Raw genomic sequence first — 14,080 nt, 5'->3', positions numbered from 1 at the left:
TTTACACAAGCGGTTATTGTGTTGTGTAATATATTTTTCACATGTTTGAAATAAAGCATTTATTCATTCATTCATTGTTTGAGGATTTAAAGAACATTACTCTGACTTTATTAAAATGTATACTGATGCTTCAAAGACGGACAAAAATAGAGTAGGAAGTGCAAAAGAATAAATAACAACCTCTCTGTATTCATAAGGGAAATGTTGGCTATTCTTTAAGCCCTTCAGTGGGTAGAAAATGGTAAACCAAATAAGGTAATAATAGGTTCAGATTCAAGCCGCGTCTCAACCAGTTTCATAACCATGCAGTCAGAAGCAAGGCCATATATAATGTTGGAGATGACTCAAACTGTGTATAGAATAAACAAGGTAGGAGTCCTAGTAACATTCATCAGGATCCCAGCTCATACATCTGTGCAGATGGAAATGAAATGGCAGATAAATGCGCAAAAAGTGCAACAAAAAAGTAGAAGTAAACATGGCGGTGAATTATAGTAGGCTAAAGCTGGAGTTAAAAGCATAATCAAATCAGAAATGAAAAACAAGTGGCTGGCAGTGGCGTGCACAGACTTTTTAAAGGGCAGTAGCGAAAAAGGAAAAAAAGGGCACATATAGCAAGTCCTCACCACTGAAGAGAGCACTTTAGCACGCGGTTTGGCTCCTAGAGGGCACTTTAGCACGCAATTTGGCTCCTAGAGGGCACTTTAGCACACGTTTTGGTGCATAGAGGGCACTTTAGCACACATTTTGGCTCCTAGAGGGCACTTTAGCACACGTTTTGGCTCCTAGTGGGCACTTTAACATGCATTATGGCTCCCAGGGGGCACTTTAGCACACGTTTTTGCCCATAAAGGGCACTATAGCACACGATTTGGCTCATAGAGCGCACTTTAGCACGCGTTTTGGCCCCCATGAGGGCACTTTAGCACACATTTAGGCTCCTAGAGGGCACTTGAGCACACGTTTTGGCTCCTAGTGGGCACTTTAACATGCGTTATGGCTCCCAGGGGGCACTATAGCACGCGTTTTTGCCCCCATAAGAGCACTACAGCACACAGTTAGGCTCCTAGAGGGCACTTTAGCACACATTTTGGCTCCCAGGGGACACTATAGCATGCGTTTTTGTCCCCATGAGTGAACTATGCACGCCTATGGTGGCAGGGAGAATGAAACAGGGAAACTAAAGGAAAATGGTTCTATACTATCCAAAAGAAGGCAGGAGTAATGAGAGAAATGAGTAGAAATAAGAAGGATGAGGACATCATCTCCAGAATGAGATTTGGACATCTTGGGCTAAACTTAAAATAACTGACAGACATGAAACGGGTATGTGTGAGCACTGTAATAATCCAGAAACGGTATGTGATTATGTATTGTTCAAAGTATCAACATGAAAGGAAGATTGTACAACTATGAGAGAACATCAAATTTAACATTAAGGAAATACTACAGATTCTTGACCGAAAGAACCAGGCCGAAATGTTTTTTCTCAGGAGGGTGGCTGGAGTCTCCCGTAGAGAGAGGGGGAGAAGTTCAGCCATCCACTGCTCCTTTGCGTTGAAAGGAGCCAGTTGAGGTGGTTCAGGATCATCTAGTAAGGATGCCCCCTGGGAGGAGGCCTCGGGGAACACCCAGGACCAGATGGAGAGATTAGATCTCCACACTGGCCTGGGAACGCCTCGGGATCCCCCAGTTAGAGCTGGTTAATGTGGCCCGGGAAAGGGAAGTTTGGGGTCCCCTGCTGGAGCTGCTGCCCCCGCGACCAGACCCCGGATAAGAGGCTGAAGATGAGTGAGTGATGAAATACTACATAAGAACTCTTTTCTTATATTCAACCCCTGGATAGGCTATTATAATTCGCACTCAGGAGGTGGCGGTAATGCGCACTTAAAATGGTTTGCCAACCGCCATAAAGAAAAACAAGAAGAAGAAGAAGGAGCCAGTGGAAGGAGCCCTGTGGATGTAAATACAGCCATGTCGGAGTCTCCGGACACCCGCAGCCTTCTCTCTGCTTCCTCGCAGCTGAACCTGATGGAGATGGACGCGGTGAGAGACTCTTTAACTATGCTAATGTCACGCTAATGGAGGACTGGGCTGAGAATGAACAGTGTTTACCCGTGGCCCGCACACCGTGGTGGTCCACCGAGTCCTTCCTCAGGGGCCATAGGAAATCTGTTCAACCTGACACTAGCTCGTGACAGTTCACAGTGTTAGCCCAGTTAGCTTGCTGCTTTCTGCAGGGGACCATTGTAAGGAAGGCAACGGCATTTTATAGTTTTTCTGCTGTAGTAGTAGTATTGAATTGAAGTACGCGAAATGCAGCTCTAAGTGAACCTGTTAATGGTGCTATTTAAGGTTGAGTTCTGTGGCTCCACCCGGACTGTGGACAGACTATTACACTGTCCTAAAGGATCATTATTGTCAGGACATTATCACGCGATGAGCAACGAGACGTCATCGTTCCCCACGCTGCTCATGTCCAAACGCAGTGAAACATTTCTTCAGACATGAGATGTTGGCTCTAGCCGTGCCACACACAGGGAATTATTGCTATTGTGCTGTCGCCCACTACTTTTCAGAATTCTTAAAGGGAAGTTCAATGTGAAACTTGCCATCCATGGTGCGTTCACAAGCCCTACTTCCCGTTGTGTTTTACAAACTAATTCTTCACATGAAGATCAAAATATATGACGATTCCAATTGAATGTGTATGGTGTCTGTACCAGTAAGACTGCCACGGTCTGGGTCAAGCCTAAAGGTGCTAACTGACCAGGGGAGCACTCCCAAAAGCCTCTGTGCTCCATGGTCCACCACCACAGGAGGAAATCATCCAAGGCTTATGGGAGGAGGGTGGGACACTGACTTACAGGCGGCAGTAGTGCTGTTGAGCAAGGCACCGAACCCCCAACTGCTCGCCGCGCCGATCCATAGGCAGCCCCCTCGCTCTGACATCTCTCCATTAATTGCATGTATTTAGGGCCTGTTTGTTCTTGTGTGTGTATTTCAGCCCTGTGTGTGTATGTGTGTAACATGAATAATATAATAACAAGTGTATAATAACGAGTGAAAAAATGTAATTTCCTCTTGTGGGATCAATAAAGGAATTCTTCTTCTTCTTACAATGTAAACATACGCCTTCAGGACAGCTGCATCATTCTGTACCAATTGGAGACTCTTCAATGTACGTGGAGGATTCATCCTTGAGACGTACAAACTGAGATCGATCCGATTAAAAAGACTTTAACCAGCTTAAAGCGGTTCCTTTCATGCCAATTGATGGTTCAGTCTCTGTCACAGGATGTCATGGTCAAGTGTTGAAAGCAGCACCAAGATCTAATAAAAAAAGTCTCTTATTTATTTGAAAATAGCACAATTATAACATTTCAATCTGTTTGGATTTTCCTGGTGGACCCTCATTGGTTGACATAGCACGCGGACAATAACTGGATCAGCCGCTGAAAACTTTATTCTCAAGAAATGTTGCTAGATTGGGCGGCTTTAAGATGGATCGTGTCAGTAAAAATAGGCTTTGTTGACAAAATTTTAGCCTTGTTTATCATAGGTTTTTTTGGGGGGACAGGGACAATAGGGGTCTTCTTGAAACGTGGGGACTACTGACTGGGGCACCCACCAGTTGATCTGCACACACCTTGAACAGTCTACAGTTCAGTGCAGGTGCTAATGACTCGTGGAGAAAGCGTTTTCTTTCAGTAGCCTTCCTCATGTCAATATATACTAAGTTTTCCTGGAGGTCTTTTTCACTGGGAAAAGGGTGTAGACTATGGCAAGAATTCTTTGTAAACAGTAGCCCCGCTAGCTTGGCTATTTGCAAATGCATATGCATAGTCTGGGGCCTCTCGGTTCATTTTCAATTTGCAAGGGCTTTTATCAACAGAGCAAAATACTTTGGACGCAATTGGATAGACCTACAACCAATCAGGGCCATGATCATGACCAACAACCAATCACAGCAACAAAATGGGGGTGCTTGCTCAGTGGAACACGATGGAAAAGTTTTACAAATAAATAATACACTAAGATGTGTTTATGAACACTTGTGCTACGTCCCGAATAGGGGAACAGGGACGAACACAAAATGAAATTAAAATGATAACCAGGGGGGAAGGAGTCGAGGTCCAGTTGTTTTTAAAAAGTCAAGCGCTGTTTAAATTAACCTTTGGCGTATTAAATAACAAAAGCCTCCCACAGCTGTCAAAACAACACACAGCTTCAACGGCTGCAAGAAGAACACAGCTCCACACAGCTTTCGCTACCAATGCTGCTGTTCAGGGAATGGCGCGGGTGAGAGAGTCAGAAAGAGCGCAGATCCTTTCCTACTTTTAAGGCCCCGCTGATTGGCTGGAAGTTTCGTCAGGTGGGGAAAGGCGGGAACTTCAGCCGGGGAGCACAAAGAAAAACAACAACCAAAAAAAACAAACAAATAACCCTCACAGCCGTAACACTCGATCTCTATTGCTAAGTCTTGAGTGGGTGTGGATTTGGTGCAGAGATGCTCCTATACTGTTACTGATACTGATACAGAGAGCGGATATTGACTCAAATAACTGGATCCGTATCAGTAACAATGGATCAGATTTATTCAATTACTCATTCTTATTAATTATTACTTTACTAATAAATAACAATAAAATAACAACAATAAGTAAGTAGTAGTAACAATAAACACTGGGATCGGGTGCTCAGTATTGAGTGAGCTGATGAGTGGTTTTCTGGAGTTCATTTGGGGTTAAAAACATGGAGGACATGCTGCCAGTCAGACACACGAAGGAACACACAAAGAAACAAATACTACTTTCTAATCATCCATGTTTTTCTAATACTTCTGCTGACAGATCGATGATAAGGAATTTGACATTCCCCAAGTGGACACCCCTCCCACACTGGAGAGCATCCTTAATGAGGTAAGAACATGCTACTCTTTGACTACTACACTGCTATACTGCAGCACACATTATCACAGTAGAACAGCAACTTTATGGAACAGATTTTAATCAGAGAAAATACCCCATTTTTCTTCTACAACATTATTTATATTTGTCTGTCCTTCAATCCAAAAATAAAAAATGGTGCCGGCCCACATGTCCTGGACAAATAGGATAGGGATAAATATTATCCTCTGTTCATTTGCAAGCTTGTAGATTTTAAATATTTTTTTTTATTGAAAAGTAAAACAAACAAGTCCCATCAATAGACTCACCTGCATTATAAAAATAAATAAATAAATATTAGCCTAGCCTTATGTTCGTAGGCAAAATCGGAAATGTGTTGGTAGACATGAGCTGGGAATACAATAGAAAGAACTTTACTCATCTCCACAGGGGAAATAACATGTTACAGCAGCTCAAGTAACATAAACAGTGTAGTATAAAAAATATCTAGTTAGAATAGAAAGACTATTAAATTAGAGTAGAAACTGTAGGCACAGTAAAGAACAGAAAATAACAATGATAAAAAATAAGACACTGACTGTAACCCAACGTTCTCATTAAGGCAGTAGCAGTGTGTAGTCACTGTGTGCTTGTGTCCTGAGCTCGCAGCACTTCACTGCTGCTGGGTGTGTTTTCAGCGTTAACGGTGAATCATCAAGTGAAAAGACGCTTTCACACTACTTGTCACATTCACCCATTCACAGAGACACTGATGATGGTGGACATCTAGCTAATCTAACCATCCACACAGTAACAGTAACGCAGTAACACACCCATGCGCAGCACGGGGAGCAATTCATTTTTGTTCGGGTTCACCTCAATATCCACCCTCGGTCCTCAATCCCTTGAAGATATACAGTACGTATGGGTAATAAATGTTTTATTGAATTTTTTTTTTATATTTAGTTTGATTGTTTGCTCTGCCATTGGCTCTGGGCACTTCCCAATGAGCTCATTTATTTTGGAAAATCCAGAATTGCCAATCAAATCGTACTGTCTGTTACGGACCAGCGTGGCCGATGATGACAGTGATGAGCCGTCATAGTCTTGATAGTAATCAACAAAGATGGCTGTGGAACAGCAGTTGTTTGAAACCGCTTTGGCCTGGACTCTTAACGACTAGGACTTAGCTTTTTCTTTAAAAAATTAACAAAAGACGGCACTCAAATCTTTCGTTTGCAAGAAAGATGTATTTGCTGTTTGTGCGGAGCGGATACGTTAATTTACCAGTTAGCCAAGCTGGTTGCTAAACATAGTTACGTCACATGAAATTGAATTCAAATTAAAAGAAAAAACATTTACAATTACAAACAAAACCAAGCTTTAATAACATATTGAGAAATTCATTAAACCACTGAGGATTTCATAGATTTAATTTGAATTCAAAAACCCAAAATAATTTTAAAAAAATCACTTATTTCAATAATTCATTGCAGTACACAAATAAAAAATAAATTGTAGAGGGTCTGTGTAGGATTTCCTTTGCCTCAAGCCCAGGGGCAGCTGATACGCCTATGCACATAAAATAAAGGGAAAGGAGTAAAGGACAGCGCTTAAAAGTGACGCTTAAGTGAACGAGGGTGTCCCATATTCAACTGAGGACTCATCTGTCCTGCATACCTTCTTCGTGTCTCAAGAGGGAGCACTAAGACACGAGGAAGAGATGCAAGGAAACAGAGAGGCTGAACCTGCTTGTCATTTGTGTGCCTGGCTGAGGTGTGTATTTGTCGTTTGTCCTGTGTGGTGTCTGCAGCTGGAGGATGAGGAGGAACCATTTGTGTTGGAGGATACCTGCATGCTGAACACAGACAACATGGACGCTCACTCCTGTGACACCTCCTCTCTGGCAAGCTCTGACAGTGGAGACCCGGCCCACCTCAAACGGCATGAACACACACACACACACACACACACACACACACACACACACACACACACACACACACACACACACACACACACACACACACACACACACACACACACACACACACACACACACACACACACACACACACTTCCACTTTAAAGGTATCCCCTATCACTACTATATGGATCATACTCAATTATTCTTGTCTCAGCCTCAAAATGGTAGCCTCGTGAGACCACCCTGATCACGCTGGTAACGTGCAAGAGGCGAAGTGTGACGCAACCAGATCTAGACACATTTTCAGACAATTCTGTTAGCCGCTCGCTAGCGTTTTTTTCTCTTAGATCCTTCTGTTGGATTAGTTTTAGTTTTAGATTTATTAAGGATCCCCATTAGTCATCACCATAGTAAGGACTATTCTTCCTGGGGTCCAATATGGAACGGGTTCCTGAAATTAGGCCTTTTATCCTTTAAATTCACGTCAAGCAAATGGCAAATATATTTTACCCACATGTTGTTTACTTTCTGAGCTTTGCCCCGACGCTCTGTTAGTATATCATACACTTCAGTGATCTGATTGGTTGATTAAGCCTGTATGTTGGTGATGGACAGATGGTTTATCCAATCAGCAACCAGTATTTTCACCCTTTCCCTAAAGGTCTCCAAAGGAGAGTTCCAAGATGGATATGCTGAGCAAATGAGAATCATGGGAATCAACTCATCTGGTGGAGTCAGGTTATCAAAATGAAGCACAGTGTAACAAAACCTAGGAGTCAATATTGGCCGAGCACTGACTCTTGACCAACATGCTAAGTGTTCCATTCGTTACTGTTTCTGTAGATACAACACTGTGAAACTCTTTATATTTACAGCTCGGATGGATTTGTAATTGTCTCTGCTTAGCTTTTCCCAAGAGTCTCATGTGACTGGAGTCTTGATTTCTCTTCATTGGCTCCCCATCAAATTTAAATTCAAATTCAATTCAGGGTAGTTCCTTCTGTAGTTCCTTCTGTAGTTCTGCATGGTCAGAGCCCGGCCCTCGTTTGGGGTTCACTGCAGTCCTGTATTAGCAGCAGGCCTCTAAAGACTGATCAAGGTTAATTGACTGTTGGTTCTCGCTCCAGCCTCAAATCCAAGGGGTCCGTGCTTTAAAAGCAATGGCTCTGATGGAGCTCCCCTATTTGGATTCAGAGCTGTGGACTCCTTTTAAAAAGCAGCTCCAGAGCATTATTTGATTCATTTCTGTTTGTATTAATTTATTTTTTGTGGTGTTTTTACTCTTCTTGAGTCTTTATTTTATATCTGTAGCCCTTTTTTATTGTGAAGCACTTGAAAGGTGCTAAATAATAAACACAATAATTACTTAATTACTCTGTTTAACAATAATCTCAAAACATTTTTCCTAATTAAAAAAATCAATTTAAAGCTGAAATACTGTAAGCTGAAATCTGAAATATATTTGATTTAGAAGCTTTGTTTATTTGTGTGAACAAAGGTACACTCTGGGTCAGTCTGTGACACTGCTGTAAACTCAGTAGGCTCTGTACTTAAATGACAGTCAGTCAAAGACTCCATAGAGAGGCTGCTACAGCAACCAAAGCAGCACAGTCATTATTCAATAGAAAGCTACATCCTAACTCTAAAATAGTCCTGTGAAGAAGTGAACAGCAGCCAAAGAAACGACACAAACACTTACTATAACTTACTTTTTCTGCAGACCTTCTTGTCTTTGCACAAGGTAATAAAGTGAAAATTGTCTTCTTTGTGTTTTGTTTTGTGTTTGGTCCATGTACCTCTGTGTACGTGCATCTGTGTGTGCACATGTACATGTGTGAAGAAAGAGGAGGACAGTGGACCTCAATGTCACCTTTCATGGATCTGTTCTTCGACACAGCCTGCTGAAGGGCATCTCTGCACAGATCGTCTCTGCTGCGGTAAGACACACACACACACACACACACACACACACACACACACACACACACACACACACACACACACACACACACACACACACACACACACACACACACACACACACACACACACACATACACATACACATACACACATGGGGGGTGGAACGAGTCACGGTGAACAAGATGCACACACAAACTCTCATGTGATTTCGTACTAAAGGTACTCCTTTAGGTGCTCCCAACACGCGTGTGCGTGTGCGTGTTTGCGTGCGTGTGTGTGCATTATGCAACTGCACGTGCATACGAACCCTGGCCTCAGTTAGAAGCAAGTAAAAACTGTCACAGAGGCAGGAGAAAGCCAGTTGCTGATCTAAATGTGGACTGTTGTTTTATCTGTTGCCTAGTTTTCTCTCGGAACATTTGAATTCCAATATGATAACATTATTTTGGATTTCTTGAACAGCAACACCAAAAATAAACTGCCTACCCCAGCTTTACAGTTGTAATCCGTAAGAATTGAGAGATGTTGTTTCTTCTTTGGCGGTCAAATGTGACTTCAGGTGAGCCTCTGGGACCTCATCTCCCAGAGTTCCTTTGGAAACCCAACAGTGTTGACTGTATGACGTCAGTAGATTGGCATGATGCCTTCACATGCTCCACATGTCTGTGGATCCTATATTGTGAGTCAGCAGTAATGAAACTGCCGGTCAGACACATCAGAGCGAGACTGATTCTGAATTCAGACTTCATTGCACTTTTACTTGTAGGCAGCTGGAAGACCCTGATTTCCGAGTACAAGTGAACGAAGCATAACCGGCAGTGACAATCAGCAATGAGGCAACAAGTGTCTTCATTAGTGGGTCATATGATCAATCACTGTTGTTTTAACTCACACTGTGATAGAGAGGAACTTAACGGACAATTAACTAGATGAAAATCTACCGTACAACTTTAAATACCCTCTCAGCCAGTCCTTCCAGTTAGTGAACACAACCATCTGCCGGTAGTCTGGGATGGTAGTGAATGCTAATCACTGGCTTGAGTCACTGTATTGAGTCACTTAATCAAAACACCAGCTGATCTGTCAGTGATTAAAGATATTTCTGTATCCTGCTCCATTTCTTCTGTAGGTTTTGTTGCTGAAAGTGTTTTTATTTGGATGATGTATTTTTACGGAAGTCTGTACTTTATGTCAAGCTTCAACATTGTTGCAGTTATGTGTTCAACTACAATTCAAAAAGATATTTGTATATTTTCCTCAGGACAAAGTGGATGCTGGCCTGCCAACTGCTATAGTGAGTATTATTTGATTCAACAATGCGTTCAACTGAATAAAGATATTAGTTTCATAAATTATCGTTTTATTCTGCGTGGACAGATTCATTTTCACTGCCAACTATGATGGCCTACCTGTATGCTTCAAACGTGGTGAGAAATAATCAAACAACAACAAATGTAATGTTAATAACAAGTACCAAGCTGTAGGTGAACGAAAAAGAGCGATTTCAGAACTGCTTTGGGAAAGTGAGCAGAGCAAATATACTTTCAAGAAGTGGATTAAGTCTCCAAACTCAACTACTGCTAGTTTAGTGGCAGCTCAGGAGAAAGAAGGCGTGGAAAGCATTTCACAGACGGGAAATACATGAAAGAATCCCTCCTTAAAATATCAGAGCATCTATACTCAGATTTCAAAAACAAAGATCAAATTGTTCAGATGATTAGAGATAAGCCTCTCTCTGCAAAGACCGTCATGGATGCAATCATTTTTTTATTGCAGCCCCAGAGCTGATGTAGTTGTGTTTTATGTTCAGGTGAAGCGGTTGATTGCTGTACAGTAAATGACTAAGGAAACAAAACAGAAGCGGATGACAGCTTATTGAATGGACTAGTCATAATTAAAGGTTGAATATGTAGAATCTTTATTAAAAGCTTTATTTAAAAAAAATAATACACCCTCGGGCCGCTTTCATGTTTACTTAGCTGTAATGGCTAACGGCTAAAGCTAACTGTCAGTCAAACTCCTCTGTAATAGTTGTTTTTATGGTGTGATTTGCTGGAGGGGACGGGTTCAAACAGGCTCAAACAGACTCTGGTCTCCTGTAGCTACTGGGTCTGACCAACCTGGCAACCCAACTGCTGGAATTATTTTTTGTTTCTGTGACTCCGATCTTGAGACACTAGATGGCGGTGTTCTGCTCATTCTCCATATTCAATCTTTAAATACAAACTAGCATATTTTTTATATTTACTCTTTAAGCTATTAGGCTGCAGCTATATGATTTATTTTAACTTAAAAGTGGGCTACTTTTTATATTTTATCAATTTTTATTCATATGTTTTTCAAAAATAGTGGTTCTGTGTTTAATCTGTTTTAAACTAAGCCTAGACAAGCCAGTGTTTCTCGTCTTTATAAGAGTTTGGTGTTTTCCTTTGTTATAACAGGTAATAATAGGAATAAAATGCCAACAGTTTTCTTCATTGTCATTTTATAATGTCTTTGTTTGTTTTTCTTTATATCATTAAAACTTTTTTGATGGCAAAGGCTGCAGTCCCCTGTATTAGTGGTTAGGGAAATCCATCAAAGGTAAACGAGTTACTTTGGGTGTTTTGCCCTTATCAGTAGATGATTGTAGACAGGGAGTGAGAGGGTTGTGACAGGCAACCCCTGCGTTTGTTTAGCTTTTGCTGACTTCTTTTGATAAATCCTAAGCTGTTCATTTGTTTTTTTATGTGCAGACAGTGTCAGGAGTGATTGCTGTAGGAACGTCTCATGGTTTGGCCCTGGTCTTCGGTGAGTCTAAACTCTATCACTCTCCTTACATACACACAGTGGTAGAAATTATACTTTTATGACCTATACTAGAGCCAGCCACCAGGGGGAGATACAGAGGTTTTGGCTTTGCCACACTTTCAGGGAGCTGTCAGGCCATCCATCTTTATGTACAGTCTGTGGTTTGATTCCAGCGAATAACTAAATTGTGCATAAATTGTGAGGAAGCAATGGTAAGTTTTCTGTTGCATGCTGCTGATGCTGTTTCTCCATCTGACTGAGTATGCATAGTGTTTTCTTGTTTATAGAGAGGTTGGAGGTTGCCCCAGTAAAATGGTATTTATTTAGAACAGGAATAACCTATATTTCTCTTTTTTCTCTTGGCTTCATGACATATTCTCTGATTTGTTTAACGAAAAGGCAGAGTTAGGAGCAAAGGTTTATGTTTATGACATGAAACCAATACAAACTCCAACTGACTGTAGCCTGTGGAAAGGCTCTGCTGCCCTCTACTGTTGCTCCTTTTCACACACACCTTAACACAGGCTTATAGTAGCATCAGTGCAAGACCTGACGGAGTGAGTCTTCTTAGATCAGGGGTGTCAAAGTGATCCAGTAAAGGGCCACTGTGGCTGCACCCTTGTCTTAGACAATCCTGTTTTATAGATCTGAGAAAGGGTAAAATAAGTGCATTTCCTCTGCTATCCTCCCAGAGTCATGTCAGAGTCATGCAGATGCATATGAATCATGTATGATCTTCTACATGCGAACTTCAGTATGTTCTTCATGTTTAGGATGAGGATAGTCTGAATTGTCCTGACATTTCTGCCACAGCAGAATGTGCTGTCAGATTAGTAACATGGGGAAAAGTAATCAAACTTAGATTGAAAAACTTATTGGATGATACATGTGGTGAGTCCATTCTCTAAATGAAAGTAAGGTTGTGATAATACCTGCATCACAGTACAGGGATTACAAAGCCCTAGTTAGAATCATGGACTAGTTTACCAAAAAATTGCCATGTGTCAGTGAGAAAACATATTATTTGTTAGTATGATTTTCTCTCTAAAAGGACATGTTTTGATGGGCACATTAGAGTGGTGTTTTTATTTGTAATTAGGCATCACTGTTAAAAATATTAAACCTGAAGTAACCAATGTACAATCACATGTACTCATATTTTAAAGGGTTTTAAATGCACCCACAGGGCATTTTGATGGGTACAGAATGAAAGCATTGCTTTTCCATAAAAAAAATATGTATTTAGTCTGAATTAATATTTACATTTTTTTTTATGGGTTTGACAATGACTTTCTGTCCCGTTGTGTTTCCAGTGAAGCAGCCAATAGTGTTGGGCGTTGCTGGTTGCCAGGGTTGTCTGTTGTTGCTATGGAAACAAGAATCATTCTGAGTTGAGAGCTAGCTAATGGATTCCACAGCATGCAAAGAAAGAATTCCAGCTGAAGACTGGCTAACGTTAAATACTGTTGTAAATGAACTGATGAGTCCAAATGAGTGGTTCCCCTGTTTGATTCATCACTGACACACTCGGCAACAAACCTGGCAACCCGACTGCTGGAATTATTTTTTGTTGTTGTGACTACAATCTTGAGACACTAGATGGAGGTGTTCTGCTCATTCTACATATTCAACCTTTAAGTATATTGATTAATGAACACCAATTCAGATAGTGACCGTCTTTGTCAGTTGATCAAGCTTACAATACTTTTTTCATTAAAATGAAAGATGATCTCGTATGGCTCCACAGCAGCAGCAGGATCTTCCTTCTTTTGACTAAATACTGTACATGCCAGTATCACTGATATCCACCCTCAGGACTGCTTCACTTGAATCTGACATGGAGGTACTACCTGAATAACATAATCTCCCTCAGGAGAAATGCATGTATGCAAATCCATTAGACAAAATATCATAAAGGTAGTACTCGCTGTTGTTTCCTATGTCAAAGATGCCCACAGCAAACCAGTTGGGGTAGAGGTTTCGGTCCTAGGGCAGGGAGAACGTGACAGCCATGATGTAGCTGTAGTTGTTCAGGTCGGCGTTGAAAAGGTCGTAGGTAATTACACCCACAGCACAGGACGCACAGGACGCACAGGATGTCTGTTGAACAATGTGCTGGCCGCGGAGCAGGGACCCACCATGGGGGGCAGGGGGGTACCATGGATTTTAAATCTGTGAGCGGCTCTTTGTCTTCCTACATGAATACACCAACAAGAAGCCAAAGCTGTGTGTTGTCTCACCTGCATTATGATTCTGCAGTAATGTCACATAACCGTTATGACATGGCCAAAAGTATGTTGACAACTGACCATTTCCTGATAACATGGCATTCCATTCAGCTACATGAGGCCTTTACTAAAAGTTACACATGCAAAGTTAAAGACAATACACACGTTAGAATTTCACCGATCCAGTTTTTGCCGATCCAATCAGATCCTGATACGTGGGCTGAGCGTATCGGCCGATACCTGATACTGATATGATCCTGCTGTTGAATGAATGAAGCGTAGACCTTTCCATGTGAGTGAAGGCATCAGGCTTGATATAAACA

The 14,080-nt window shown here is 41.5% G+C and overlaps 1 protein-coding gene across 2 annotated transcripts in view; it reads left to right on the top strand.

Annotated features, from left to right (window-relative positions):
* The first annotated feature begins 1,933 nt into the window (after nucleotides 1–1,933).
* vps8 (VPS8 subunit of CORVET complex) overlaps nucleotides 1,934–14,080 on the top strand; it is a 58,713-nt gene continuing 46,566 nt past the window's right edge. For both annotated transcript variants that reach the window (XM_083922713.1, XM_083922712.1), the window contains exons 1-6: nucleotides 1,934–2,046; nucleotides 4,854–4,922; nucleotides 6,703–6,833; nucleotides 8,657–8,753; nucleotides 10,001–10,033; nucleotides 11,475–11,529. In XM_083922713.1, coding sequence (XP_083778839.1) covers nucleotides 1,975–2,046; nucleotides 4,854–4,922; nucleotides 6,703–6,833; nucleotides 8,657–8,753; nucleotides 10,001–10,033; nucleotides 11,475–11,529 — 457 coding nt within the window. In that variant the 5' untranslated portion in view covers nucleotides 1,934–1,974. The remainder of the gene's footprint in view (nucleotides 2,047–4,853; nucleotides 4,923–6,702; nucleotides 6,834–8,656; nucleotides 8,754–10,000; nucleotides 10,034–11,474; nucleotides 11,530–14,080) is intronic.

The sequence above is a fragment of the Echiichthys vipera genome (genome assembly GCF_963691815.1).
Source record: "Echiichthys vipera genome assembly, chromosome: 11".
NCBI classification, from domain to species: domain Eukaryota; kingdom Metazoa; phylum Chordata; class Actinopteri; order Perciformes; family Trachinidae; genus Echiichthys; species Echiichthys vipera.
The sequence above is the reverse complement of the archived record's forward strand: the minus strand, read 5'-3'. Positions and strand labels throughout refer to the sequence as shown.